This window comes from Microcaecilia unicolor, chromosome 3 (genome assembly GCF_901765095.1).
Source record: "Microcaecilia unicolor chromosome 3, aMicUni1.1, whole genome shotgun sequence".
NCBI lineage: Eukaryota > Metazoa > Chordata > Amphibia > Gymnophiona > Siphonopidae > Microcaecilia > Microcaecilia unicolor.
The window spans coordinates 508,590,266-508,604,431 of NC_044033.1; the positions used below are offsets into that span (position 1 = coordinate 508,590,266).

Below are 14,166 nucleotides of genomic sequence, written 5' to 3' on the forward strand. Positions count from 1 at the left end.
ATGTGGTTGGGAGGTTCTGGAAGCCAAATTTAGGCTGTTAGATAGAAAGCTGAAATCTAGATCCTCCAGGGTAGCATTTTCAGAAGTGCCTCCCATTTCATGTGCAGGACTCAAAAGGCAGGCAGAGCTCCAAAGTCTCAGTGCGTGGTTTAGACGATGGTGCAGGGATGAGGGATTTACATTTGTTAGGAGCTGGTCAACGTTCTGTGAAAGGGGGAGACTGTTCCGAAAGGATGGGCTCCACCTTAATCAGGATGGAACCAGGCTGCTGGCATTAATTTAAAAAGGAGAGAGAGCAGCTTTTAGACTAGAATGGGGGGGGGGGGGGGGGGGGGCGACAGTTGCCTAGGAGCACATGGATTGGTGTTGAGTATCCTTGAAAGATACTATTGAAACAGGGCATTCAGGGAATCCCAGTACAGAGGTTTCAACAATGCTGAAAGAAAGCCAGGTGTGTTTAAGAGAGAGCAGGATAAAGGATGCACACTTATCCCCATGAACTTCTAAGCAGCTTGTACATGCAAGGAAAAAATACACAATTTGAAGTGCCTGTATAGAATTGCTAGAAGACTTAAAAATAAGATGGGAGAGTTAGAGAATATAGCACTAAATGATGAAGTAGATATAATAGGTATCTCAGAGACTTGATGGAATGAGGACAATCAATGGGACACTGTGTTAATAGGATACAAATTGGAGGAGGTGTTGGCTATATGTTAAAGAGGGAATTGAGTCAAAATAAACATTCCACATGAAACAGCAGCGTGGAATCATTATGGGTATAAATTCCATGTGTGAAGGGAAGGAGTATTCTTGTAGGGCTGTACTACCGTCCGCTGGGACAGAACGAACAGACAGATGATGAAGTGTTTACAGAAATTAGGAAGGGTTGCAAATTGTGCAACAGTATAATAATGGGTGATTTCAATTAACCTAATATTGACTGGATAAAAGTTACATTAGGGAGCATCAGGGAGATAAAATTTCTAGATGTAATATATGACTGCTTCTTGGAGCAACTGGTCCAGGAACTGACAAGAGGAGGAGCCAGTTTAGATCTAGTCAGTGGTGTGCTGGAGCCGGCTCGCACCGGCTTGCAAGAGCCGCTTGTTAAATTTTGACAGCTCTTGCGAGCCGGTGGTTGTTGGGGGCGAGCCGCCTCCATTGCGGGAGGTAAGCATGGCAGGAGGGCGCCATCACAGGCCATGCTTACCTCCCCTGCCGCTCCGAAGCATGTACAACCATGTCCGTCGCCCCCACCCTCCCCTCCCGCTCCCATCCGTCTTTTTTTAATTACCTCCGTCGAAGCGCGCGCTATTTAAAGCCCTGCTGCGTGCTGGCCGTCTCCAGGCTTCCCCTGCTTGCTTCGGATGATGTTCGTGCCTTAGTCCCGCCTTCATTCTGACATCATTTCCTTTTTTCGCGAAGGCGGGACTAAGGCACAAACATCATCCAGCAGGGGAAGCCTGGAGACGGCCAGCATGCAGCAGGGCTTTAAAATAGCGCGCGCTTCGACGGAGGTAATTAAAAAAAGATGGATGGGAGTGGGAGGGGAGGGTGAGGGCGAAGGACATCGTTGGACATGCTTCGAAGCGGCAGGGAAGGGCAGGGGAGGGAGGAGAATATCTGGGTATGGATGGGTAGAGGGGGCAGGGAAGAGAATTGCATGGATGGGTAGAGGGGGGCAGGGGAGAGAAGAGAATTGCTGGGTATGGATGGATAGAGAGGGGCAGGGGAGAGAGGAGAGTTTCAGGACATGGATGGAGGGGAGAGCAAGAGAAATTCTGGACATGGATGGAGGGGAGGGAAGGGAGAGAGAAGAAATGCTGGACATGGAGGGAAGATAGAGGAAGGAAATTAGATGAGGGAAAGGAAGTGAGGAGAGAAACTGCACATGGATGGAGAAAATAGGCAGAAGCTGGATCTACTATACAGTCAAGTATGCGGAGGACCAGAAATGAAGAAGAAAGGAGGAAAGAAAAGAAATAAATGGAAAGGAAGCCCTGGAAACGGAGTCAAGGGAACAGATATAGAGCAGCAGAATCAGATACTGGACCAGCATGATCAGAGAAACAAAGTCACCAGACAACAAAGGTAGAAAAAAAATAATTTTATTTTCATTATAGTGTTTGGAATATGTCCACTTTGAGAATCAGGTGCTGAACGTTAAAAGTTTATGTTTATTTACTTATTTATGGCATTTTATCCCATATTAAACATGAATTAGATTGGAACCTGGGATCATTTAATTTTTTTTTCCTGGAGAGTAATGTGTTGGCGGCCCCCCCCCCCCCCCCCCCCCCGGGTATAGCCAGCTCAGCAATTTTTTTGGGAGGGGGGCGCTGAGGTGGACCGGGGGCCGCCGAGGTGGACCGGGGAGAGAGCCTGTTGTTAAAAATTTACCAGCACACCACTGGATCTAGTCCTTGGTGACGTACAGGGCATAGAACGACAGGTAACAGTGTTGGGTCCCCTTAGAAACAGTGATCATAACATGATAAATTTGAGCTACTATCTGGAATGAAGCCACAAAGGAAATCTACTATAACTTCATTTAATTTTCAAAAGGATGAGTACAATAGAATGAGGAAAATTTTTAAAAAGAAGGTAAAAGGATTAGCTGCAAAGGTTAGGACAGTAACTCAGGCATGGGTGTTGTTCAAAAATTCCATCTTGGGAAGCACAGGCCAGATGCATTCCACGTATTTACTAAGGTGGAAAGAAGAGAAAACGACAGCCAGCATGGTTAAAAGGTGAAGTAAAAGAGGCCATTACAGCCAAAAGATTGTCCTTCCAAAAAATGAAAAAAGGACCTAAATGAAGAAAATAAGACGCAACATAAGCCCTGGCTCATGAGCAGACTATTGGACTTTTCCACCAGGAACTTGTCCAAACAGACAAGGGGAAGCTATTGCTCGCCCTGGGATTGGTAGCATGAAATATTGCCTTGATTTTTTTTTTTGTTACATTTGTACCCCGCGCTTTCCCACTCATGGCAGGCTCAATGCGGCTTACATGGGGCAATGGAGGGTTAAGTGACTTGCCCAGAGTCACAAGGAGCTGCCTGTGCCTGAAGTGGGAATTGAACTCAGTTCCTCAGTTCCCCAGGACCAAAGTCCACCACCCTAACCACTAGGCCACTCCTCCACTCTTTGGGTTTCCGCCAGGTACTTTATGACCTGGCTTGCTGTTGGAAACAGGATACTGTTTTAGATGGACCATTGGTCTGACCCAGTATGGGTATTCTTATGTTCTTAAGCACACGCAGCATACTGAAGGAGAGCCCCACAACCTGCCTGACACAAACCTAGAACCTTTGCCCTAGGGAATGTTCTGCAGATTTTAGCGTAGCAATCAGTCTTCACAAGGAACTTTAGGTGAATCTGAATTGTTGGCCCTATGCTGATGTGGAAGGTTAAATTGCAATGCAGGGAAGGATTTGATAAGGACTGAGTCTTTTTTTAACTTACAGTCAATGTGGGGTAGATGTTCAAAACAAAGTTCTGTATGGCATAAATGCATTTACTTTTAGTGTACTTATAAGAAATTTATGCTTTGAAGAAGGCATTGGTTGGCCCTAGCAATGCTGTAATAAGGAGTCATATGCAACACCTCCACTCTTTGGTTTTGAGGACACCAAAATCTATCTAGCTGTGATTGTTACATATTATTTGCCCCATTTTATTAAAATATATTACTAACTAGTAAAAAAGGCCCATTTCTTAAGGGAAGGAAACGGGCGCTAGCAAGGCCATCCCCCATCTTCCCTCGCTGTTCCAGACTCTGGTCTTTCTCCGTTTTCACCCCCCCCTTCCGCCTTACGGCCCCATGTACCCCCCTTCCCGGCGAAAACCGTCCCACACCGCCGTGGAGTACTTGTGCTGACGGGGGACCCCAACCCCCGTCAGCCGAAGTCCTGTGCTGGCTTTCGCGGCGATGCTTCTTCAGTGATCTTCTGTTGAAGTTCCTCTGCGTGTGTCTGACGTCAGACGCATGCAGAGGAACTTCAACAGAAGATCACTGAGGAAGCAACGCCGCGAAAGCCAGCAGTGATCTTCTGTTGAAGTTCCTCTGCATGCGTCTGACGTCAGACACACGCAGAGGAACTTCAACAGAAGATCACTGAGGAAGCAACGCCGCGAAAGCCAGCAGTGATCTTCTGTTGAAGTTCCTCTGCATGCGTCTGACGTCAGACGCATGCAGAGGAACTTCAACAGAAGATCACTGAGGAAGCAACGCCGCGAAAGCCAGCAGTGATCTTCTGTTGAAGTTCCTCTGCATGCGTCTGACGTCAGACACACGCAGAGGAACTTCAACAGAAGATCACTGAGGAAGCAACGCCGCGAAAGCCAGCAGTGATCTTCTGTTGAAGTTCCTCTGCGTGTGTGTCTGACGTCAGACGCATGCAGAGGAACTTCAACAGAAGATCACTGAGGAAGCAACGCCGCGAAAGCCAGCAGTGATCTTCTGTTGAAGTTCCTCTGCGTGTGTCTGACGTCAGACACACGCAGAGGAACTTCAACAGAAGATCACTGAGGAAGCAACGCCGCGAAAGCCAGCAGTGATCTTCTGTTGAAGTTCCTCTGCATGCGTCTGACGTCAGACACACGCAGAGGAACTTCAACAGAAGATCACTGAGGAAGCAACGCCGCGAAAGCCAGCAGTGATCTTCTGTTGAAGTTCCTCTGCATGCATGCAGAGGAACTTCAACAGAAGATCACTGAGGAAGCAACGCCGCGAAAGCCAGCAGTGATCTTCTGTTGAAGTTCTTCTGCATGCGTCTGACGTCAGACGCATGCAGAGGAACTTCAACAGAAGATCACTGAGGAAGCAACGCCGCGAAAGCCAGCAGTGATCTTCTGTTGAAGTTCCTCTGCATGCGTCTGACGAGGAACTTCAACAGAAGATCACTGAGGAAGCAACGCCGCAAAGGCCATTACAGGACTTTGGCTGATGGGGGTTGGGGGTTGCGGTCCCCCGTCAGCACAGATACTGGACGGCGGCGGGGGATGGTTTTCGGCGGGAAGGGGGTGGGTCGACAGGTTCGCGGAAGGGGGGTACAGAGGGCCATAACTCGGGGGGGGGGGGGTGTTGAAATCGGAGGTAGGGCAGAGTGTGGAACTCGGTGGGAGGTGCGTGAGGGGACACGGGGTGTTCATGCTCGTCAGGTGGGGGGGGGGGCGGATTGGTGATGCGGCAAGGGGGGGTCTGTGTTGCCCCGCTCCCTGCCACTTGCTCCGAAGTGGCAAGGCGTGGCGCACTGACAGGTTATTCCCAGGCAGGTGGAGGAAGCGTGTTTCCCTACTCCTCCCCTTGCTTTGGAATCAGCTGTCACTGACGTCAGTGCGTGCCTGCCTAGCAGACCACCTCTGAGGGAGGCACGGTCCCAGGCACATTAGAACGTTGGAGGTGAGAATTATTATATAGGATGTTTCATTACTGCTTCTTTCCAGGTCCCTGACTCTGCTGGTAAGAGAGATTTTGTCTGGTTCTGTTCTTCTTCCTTCTATGGACTTCCTTGCTGATCCGGTAAGATTTGAAGTCATTGTGAAAAAATGTTGAAATGCAATATAAAAGTATCACTTTCCTTATGTTTTATAACCACATGTTGACTTTACAGTTCTGTGTGTTTAAAAGGAAAATAACTAATGGTGATTGAGCTTAATGCACTAATATTATGTTATATTACACAATTCTTGTATTCTGTAATAGCCATTGCTAGTTCTATGCAGATCACATGGCAAGACAGCAGGAACAATTTCCCAGAATTAACAATCTTATTTGATTACATAATTATAATTACAAGTATTTTACAAATAAGTAAAATCAGCTGGCAGCACCGGTGATTGGGAGGCGGGGCAAGTACTGGGAAGACTTCTACGGTCTATGCCCCGAAAATGGCAAGGATAAATCAAGGTCAGGTAAAGTAGCACATATGAGTTTATCTTGTTGAGCAGACTGGATGGACCGTACACGTCTTTATCTGCCGTCATCTACTATGCTCCTTTGTAAATATTAGTTTGATATATGACGAATCAATAATGGCAATGAATTCCAGACATGAACAACCTGGTAATACATGGAAGAATTCAAAGTTTTGAGACTGGAGTGGAGGAGTGGCCTAGTGGTTAGGGTGGTGGACTTTGGTTCCGGCGCGACACTCCGCGAAGGAGCCGCGCGGGAAGAACGGCGCTTAACTTTAGCCGCTTTTTTGCTGTCGCCCAAATCAAGGGCGGCCATGGCATTAACGTCTCCCAGCTCAAGGGCGGCCCAAGAAGAAGCCGTCCGAGCAGAGTGGCCGGCCAAGATGGCGGAGGCGAGCAGCGGGGGATGGGCGTTAATGGCGGGAAAAACCGCCGCACCGGAGGAAGACCCGGGACACTGACTGGCCTCCGAACTGACACCCAACAAGTGCGAATCAGACTTTAAGACCCCCGCATCTCCGCTAGAAGCGCACATGCGGTCCGGGGAGCGATCCTTCGCGCCCTCGCCCTCCGACGCCATAGGCCATGTGGAGATCGATCGGGGAACCCCCTGCCCGCTATAAAAAGGTAAAAATTACCTGCTTCTCGCTCCGAGCGGTAACGACCTGGTGTCCCAGTGAGTAGCTGCAATAAACGTTTAAATAAACGTCGAAATAAACACCCTTAAGGACGTCCAAAAATTTTTTTTTTTTTTTTTAACGGAGCCAGCGGGAGGGGGGAGAAAAGGAGGGACCTGGCGCCACCAGGTTTGCACTTGCTCAAGAAGAGCCCTCAACCCCAGGTACTCAACAAAACCTAAAAATTAGGCTTGGAGACCTAGCCAGAGCTGCTGCTGTGTGTGACCACCACCTGCTGAGATAGAGAACATACTGAGGAGTTTCTGGCAGCACATGACCACATATAGGGAGGCAAAAGGATTACTCTCTATCTCCACCTGCTGGTAGATGGACACAACCCACCAGTCTGTGGATTGATCAGCTATGATTAATGGAAAGAAAATTATCAGGTATGATACATAATTTTACCTTTTGAGACTGGAGTGGAGGAGTGGCCTAGTGGTTAGGGTGGTGGACTTTGGTCCTGGGGAACTGAGGAACTGAGTTGGATTCCCACTTCAGGCACAGGCAGCTCCTTGTGACTCTGGGCAAGTCACTTAACCCTCCATTGCCCCAGGTACAAATAAGTACCTGTATACAATATGTAAGCCGCATTGAGCCTGCCATGAGTGGGAAAGCGCGGGGTACAAATGTAACAAAAATAAAATAGATACTATTGGAGATTCTACATGGAATGTTGCTACTATTGGACATTCTGCATGGAATGTTGCTACTATTGGACATTCTGCATGGAATGTTGCTACTATTGGAGGTTCTACATGGAATGTTGCTATTCCACTAGCAACATTCCATGTAGAAGGCTGCGCAGGCTTCTGTTTCTGTGAGTCTGACGTCCTGCATATGTGCAGGACGTCAGACTCACAGAAGCAGAAGCCTGCACGGCCACATTGGTGATCTGCAAGGGCCGACTTCTATATGGAATGTTGCTAGTGGAATAGCAACATTCCATGTAGAATCTCAAATAGTAGCAACAGTGGAGGAGTGGCCTAGTGGTTAGGGTGGTGGACTTTGGTCCTGAGGAACTGAGTTCGATTCCCACTTCAGGCACAGGCAGCTCCTTGTGACTCTGGGCAAGTCACTTAACCCTCCATTGCCCCATGTAAGCCGCATTGAGTGGCAATTTTTGGTAGAAAGAAATGTTGTCCAATCAGCTAGATATAGTAGAGCTTCACCATATAACACCCGAAATGCTAGAGTACATAATTTAAATTGAACTCTAGCATGAATAATTAACCAGTATAGTTTTCTAAGCAATGGGGAAACAGAATCTGAATGTTGGGCAAAGTTTATCAATCTAGCAGCTGCATTTTACACCTGTTGTAGATGACCAATTAAAGTTTTAGAACAGTTTATGTAAATAACATTGCAATAATGTAATCTGGACAAAGACCATGGACTGTACTAATAATCTAAGTTTATCTGGTTCAAAGTATTTACTTATCGATCTAAGTTTTTTTTTTTAAGCATGTAAAAAGATTTACTAATCAGAGATTTAATTTGGTTGGATAATGTCATAGAGTAGTCCACATCTACACCCAGGATTCTTGAACACGAATCTAGTGTAAATATATTAGTACCTATTGAAAAATACGTAGTAACATAGTAGATGACGACAGAAAAAGACCTGCATGGTCCATCCAGTCTGCCCAACAAGATAAACTCATATGTGTATACCTTACCTTGATTTGTACCTGCCTTTTTCAGGGCACAGACCGTACAAGTCTGCCCAGCAGTATTTCCCGCCTCCCAATCACCAGTCCCGCCTCCCATCACCGTGGGCTCTGGCACAGACCATATAAGTCTGCCCTCCACTATCCTCGCCTCCCAACCACCAACCCCTCTTCCCCCACCTGCTCCACCACCCAATTTTGGCTAAGCTTCTGAGGATCCATTCCTACTGCACAGGATTCCTTTATGCATATCCCACGCATGTTTGAATTCCGTTACCATTTTCATCTCCACCACCTCCCGCAGGAGGGCATTCCAAGCATCCACCACCCTCTAAATTCTATTCTATTGAATCTGACAGACCCAACCACAAAAATTTGGTTTTCTCAGGATTCAATTTTAGACGATGGTTCAGAATCCAATTTTTTTTTTTGATAGTTTGTAATTTTTGATTATTTGTAATAAGGATATTCTCTGAGGACAAGCAGGCTGCTCGTTCTCACGATTGGGTCGTCGTCCGCGACGGCCCAGGAGACCGGCAAATCCATAAGAAAAAACAAAAACTTCTAGAACGCACCGGCGCGTGGGCAGAGCAAATCGCGCATGCGCGAACGGCTTCCCGCGACGCGAGCGTGCCCTCTCAGTTTATTTTGATTCGCGTCTTGAGTGACACGCTTTTTTCGATTGTGCTCAATTTCGGCTCAGGAGACTTAGTTTAGCATTTACTGCTGACCCTTTTTCTTTTTTCTTCATTGTAGTAGTTTATTACAAAAAAAAAAAAGAGTTTTTCCCTTATTTATTAGTTTTTCTTCACTTGTTTAAGTTTTCTTCTTTTTCATCGCTGCCGCCTTTTAGGTTGCTCAGCCAGGTCTTCTTTTCCTTTTTTGTGCCTTTTTATTTGGCACGATCGAGTCCTTTAATTTCGCAGCCGCCGTTTTTCCGTTCATGTCATCATAGTAACATAGTAGATGACAGCAGAAAAAGACCTGCACGGTTCATCCAGTCTGCCCAAGAAGATAAATTCATGTGTGCTACTTTTTTATTTGTACTGTCCTCTTCAGGGCACAGACCGTATAAGTCTGGCCAGCACTATCCCCGCCTCCCAACCACCAACCCCACCTCCCACCACCAGCTCTGGCACAGACTGTATAAGTCTGGCCAGCACTATCCTCGCCTCCCAACTACCAGTCCCGTCTCCCACAACCAGCTCTGGCACAGACCGTATAAGTCTGCCCAGCACTATCCCTGCCTCCCACCACCGGCTCTGGCACAGACCGAGGACTCCCTGCGGCTTCAAGCGTTGTACTCGCTGCAACCGGAGTATCTCGGGTACTGACCCCCACGCGTGGTGTCTCCAGTGCCTTGGGCCCAAAATTTGCCAGCTGCTTGTAAGCTGTTCTCTTTAATGAAAAAGCGGACCCGAGTGTCTTGGGAAGCTCAACTTGAAAGACTTTTTGCTGATCGGTCCAGTCCTTTGACGTTGGCATCGACATTGGTACCGAGATCGGCGTCGTCGAGGTAAGCATCAACTTTGAGAGTGCAGGTAATGGCTTAGAACAGAGCATACATGGAATTGCTGGCTTCTGCAGCTGAAGCACTCTACCAGATTCCTCGCTGCTGAGGCAGCAGGGGCTCAGTTTACGAGTCTGTTCGATTGGTGGGACTTGGCATCCCCCCTGCAAGTCACTGTTGGGTGGGGGCCCCCTGTGGCTATGCCACTGGCTTCATATAAATGCTAATATCCTAATACAGCTCAAGTATCATCTTCAGAACTAGCTTCCATACCTAGAGATAAGTTGCACTGAAAAAAGACCTTCAGTTTGGTTTTCTACTCACATATAAATATTTTTTTTCCTGCTGTTTTCCTCATTTTGAGCTGTCTTCATGTGTTTTGGTTGGCTTTACCACCAAACCTTGAGTACTGCTTCTGTCATTTTAGTGATGCAGTGGCGATAAAAGGCAACCGTATCATGGGAGAGTCTTCTAGAATTTCATGATATTCTCACAAGTGCCATTCATGTGTTTTTTTTTTTAAGCTTTCCTCTATATAGACAGGCACATACAAAATCTTATTGCGGTTCTGGGCAGCTGTTGTGGAGGTAATATTTCTTTGTTTTCATGCAGGATACAGTGAATCGTTTGCTGCTTATCTTCATAGATGATACCCCAGTAAGTACTGTTGATGCTTTGAGAATGGTATTATCTTTATACTGCTTGCTCTTTACTGTGCATTGGAATTGCTTTTCTAAGTCTCCCAGGGAGTAGATACCCCTCTTCTGATTACCAGATTTGGATCTTGCTCTTTGGACGACTAAGGCTGCAAATGTGGCACTCCCAGTTTCTAAAAAGGGGACCCAGTGATGTCTGGTAGCCACCTATGTGGCATACTTTACTGGGGTAAAAGCAAAAAACTGAAACTTGAGGTAATAACCATGCAAAATGGTTGTGGCTGCAAGTATAAGATAGATGAAACATCAATTATACCAAACTAAAATAGGACTTTGAGTCTTAATAAAAAAACATAATGTAAAAACTTAGATTAACATAGACATATGGGGACAAATTTAAAAATCTCAATAGCATACTTTGGAAGAAAGGCGGGGGGGGGGGGGGGGGGGGGGAGTATGATACATATAAATATATCCAGAGTATATATGTGCACAGGAGTCAGGTCTCTTTCAATTGAAAGAGAACACTGGTACGAGAGGGGACATATTTATTTATTTATTACATTTGTATCCCGCACTTTCCCAGTAAAAGCAGGCTCAATGCGGCTTACATAGTAATAAGTAACACAGAATTTTGTTATGTAAAGTAGGACATTTAAGTATCACATAATAATAGGATGGATAGGTAGGTAGAGACAGGTGATAGAGAGAGGAAGGTAAGGTGGGAGATAGAGTCTGGGTCAATGTCGTTTTCTCTTCAGTATATGTAAGGTAGATGGGTTCATGAGATTAGTCACTTAACCCTCCATTGCCCCAGGTACAAATAAGTACCTGAATACAATATGTAAGCCGCATTGAGCCTGCCATGAGTGGGAAAGCATGGGGTCTTTTGGGTAGGCTTGTTTGAATAGATGGGTTTTTAGTGCTTTTCTAAATGGTAGGTGGTCATGGATTGCTCGGATAGGTCTAGGGAGAGCGTTTCATAGGATGAAGGCAAACGGGGTTAAACTCAGGAGTAAATTGGGGAAATATTTATTTACAGAAAGGGTGTTGGGTGCTTAGAACAGCCTCCCAGTGGAGGTGGAAGAGTTGAGTAGTATCTGAGTTCAGGAAATCATGAAATAAGCACAAAGGGTCTTTGAGGGAGAGGAGGAGATTCTAGAGCTTAGTAGTTGATGTAATTGGGCAGACTTATTTTCGGTGCTTAAATCTATAAATCTTTTAGTGTATTCCCAACAAGGCCATGAATCTGAGGAACCCAGAAGAAGCTAGAAACATATTGGCCCTTTTTTTAGAAGCCCAATTTGCGATGTACACATGTAAATACTGTCATCTAGGAAAACAAAATGTTGGATCTAGTGGACTGTCTGTCTTGTTGCTTTCTTCTTAATACTGCCATCTGTACTTGTATGTTGAATAAACATTGAAAACTCAGTTTTAGAAAGCCAAGATGTAGACATGTAAATCTATAGTGTGTGATTTGGGCAGGACCAAAAAATACACATGTATTCCTTATTTCAGCAGGGGAATGCACTTCTGTGAATGCCGTGATCAGTGTTGGGATTTACATCTGCTCCTGGGTGCATATAGGTTTTGTAAAATTGCTTGTTTTGGTCACTGCTCTGCAGGAGGGTTTAGGGGAGGTAGCCCTCTTAATCCCCTAAGTGACGGTGAAGCCGTGGAACTAGAGGACATGAAGTGAGGTTAAAAGGTGGGAGATATAAGAGTAATATTAGGAAAACGTGGAGATGCTGGAGACAAAACACATGATGAAATTAAAAAAACACATGGGATAAACACAGAAGGATCCGTATATAGAAAGAGGATGAAATCAAAACAGAACAGGGCATAGAAGGGTGTAACCTGCACACCTCGGAAAGTAGACCTCTGGCTGCCTTGTTGGATAGACTAAGGGGTCCTTTTACAATGGTGCGCTGAAAAATGGCCTGTGGTAGTGTAGACTTGTATTTTGGGTGTGCGCAGAATCATTTTTCAGCGCACCTGTAAAACATGCCTTTTTAAAATATTTTTGCCGAAAATGGACGTGAGGCAAAATGAAAATTGCCGTGCGTCCATTTTGGGTCTGAGACCTTACCACCAGCCATTGACCTAGCGGTAAGGTCTCACACAGTAACCAGGCGGTAATGATCTACGTGCGTAGAATGATGGTTAACGCCGATTACCGCCCGCACGTCAGAAAATAAAAATATTTTCCAGCATGCCTAGCGGATATGCATCAAAAATGAAATTACCACAAGGGCCAGGCGGTAACTCACAATTGACGTATGCGCCTACATGGCTTAGTAAAAGGGCCCCTGAATGGACCGTGTAGGTCTTTATCTGCTGTCATTTACTATGTTAGATATTTTCATGGCTGTTACTTGATTTTAGAATTTCTTTGTCCTTATCTATGGTGTATACATTTTTTTCCCTTTCCTTACTAGCCGTTAAGCCCATTAAAACGGGGGAGATTTGTAATTCTCACCTCCATGTCCAGCAAACCTCCTCTCTCCCCAGCCCTCCTGTATCCCCTGGCCTCCCCCCCCCCGTCCACCAACCATCCTCTCTCCCCTGCCCTCCCCCCATATCCAGCAACCCTCCTCTCTCCCCTGCCCTCCGTCGATCCATGTCCAGCAACCCTGCTCTCTCCCCTGCCCTCCCCCCCCCATGTTCAGCAGCCCTCCTGTCTCCCCTGGCCTCACTCTGTCCACCAACCCTCCTCTCTCCCCTGCCCTCCCCCCATATCCAACAACCCTCCTCTTTCCCTTGGCCTCCCCCCCACCCTGTTCTCTCTCCTGCCCTCCCCCCCATGTCCAGCTACCCTCCTCGCCGCCGCTCCCTGCCCCCTCCGTGCCGGGCCCCCTGCACTGACATGAGGGGGCCCAATACGGAGGCGGCAGGGAGCGATGACGACGTCGGGCATTGGGGGGAGGTGGAGGTTGGTGCGCTGGTGATGTTCCTTTCCTTCGTCTCCAGGCTCTCCAGTGGCAGCGGCAGGCCAGCAGCGTCCGTTTCCCTCTCTGTTCTGCCCTCTGACATCATCACGTCTTGACGCAAGGGCAGGACAGAGAGGGAAGTCTCTACTGCGCATTTGCGGGTGAGTCGGTCACTTGTCTTTTATATGTTTGATGGGTTATGCTTGTACAGGTTGCCATGAAGTTATTGAGGATGTTAGTCAAGGACTTAAAGAATTGTCTAGCAATAAAAAATATTTTAGGTGCCTCGGCTGTAGGCCTCTTCATACTTACTGATCCCTCTGCCTACATGAGAGGGTGGCCAGCAGAGAGTAAGTAGGATTACAATCAAACAAAGCTGATAACCTGGAAATATTGCTGTAATCTGTATTTAATTTTATTTCATTGTAATTAATATGTAGATACATGTTATTGCCACTGAATTTTTTTTTGTTTCTTAGCCAGAAAAAGCAACTGATCCAGCCTCCCAGTTGGTTCCATTCCTACAGAAATTTGCGGAGCCTAAAAGTAAAAAGCCATCTGTAAGCAGAGTTCATTATTTTAAATGTTGTTTTTTTTTACTTGCTGATGAATCCTGATCCATATTTACTTTGTCAAGGAAAGAAGACTTTCCTTTTTGCCTAAAGAATTGGGATTCAGTGTTTTTGATAAAGAATTGTGGTCGTAGTGTTATTCCACTTGAATATGTGGAATTAAATGTCAAAAGATAAGTTGAAGGTGATGCCTTTTTTTATAGGACTAACAGAATATCTGT

At 46.3% G+C, this 14,166-nt stretch overlaps 1 protein-coding gene across 4 annotated transcripts in view; it reads left to right on the forward strand.

Annotated features, from left to right (window-relative positions):
• Positions 1 to 14,166, forward strand: part of LOC115467288 (sorting nexin-14-like) — a 181,081-nt gene that overhangs the window by 42,342 nt on the left and 124,573 nt on the right. For all 4 annotated transcript variants that reach the window (XM_030199125.1, XM_030199127.1, XM_030199126.1 and 1 more), the window contains exons 9-11: positions 5,454 to 5,529; positions 10,394 to 10,438; positions 13,853 to 13,933. In XM_030199125.1, the coding sequence (XP_030054985.1) occupies positions 5,454 to 5,529; positions 10,394 to 10,438; positions 13,853 to 13,933 (202 nt within the window). The remainder of the gene's footprint in view (positions 1 to 5,453; positions 5,530 to 10,393; positions 10,439 to 13,852; positions 13,934 to 14,166) is intronic.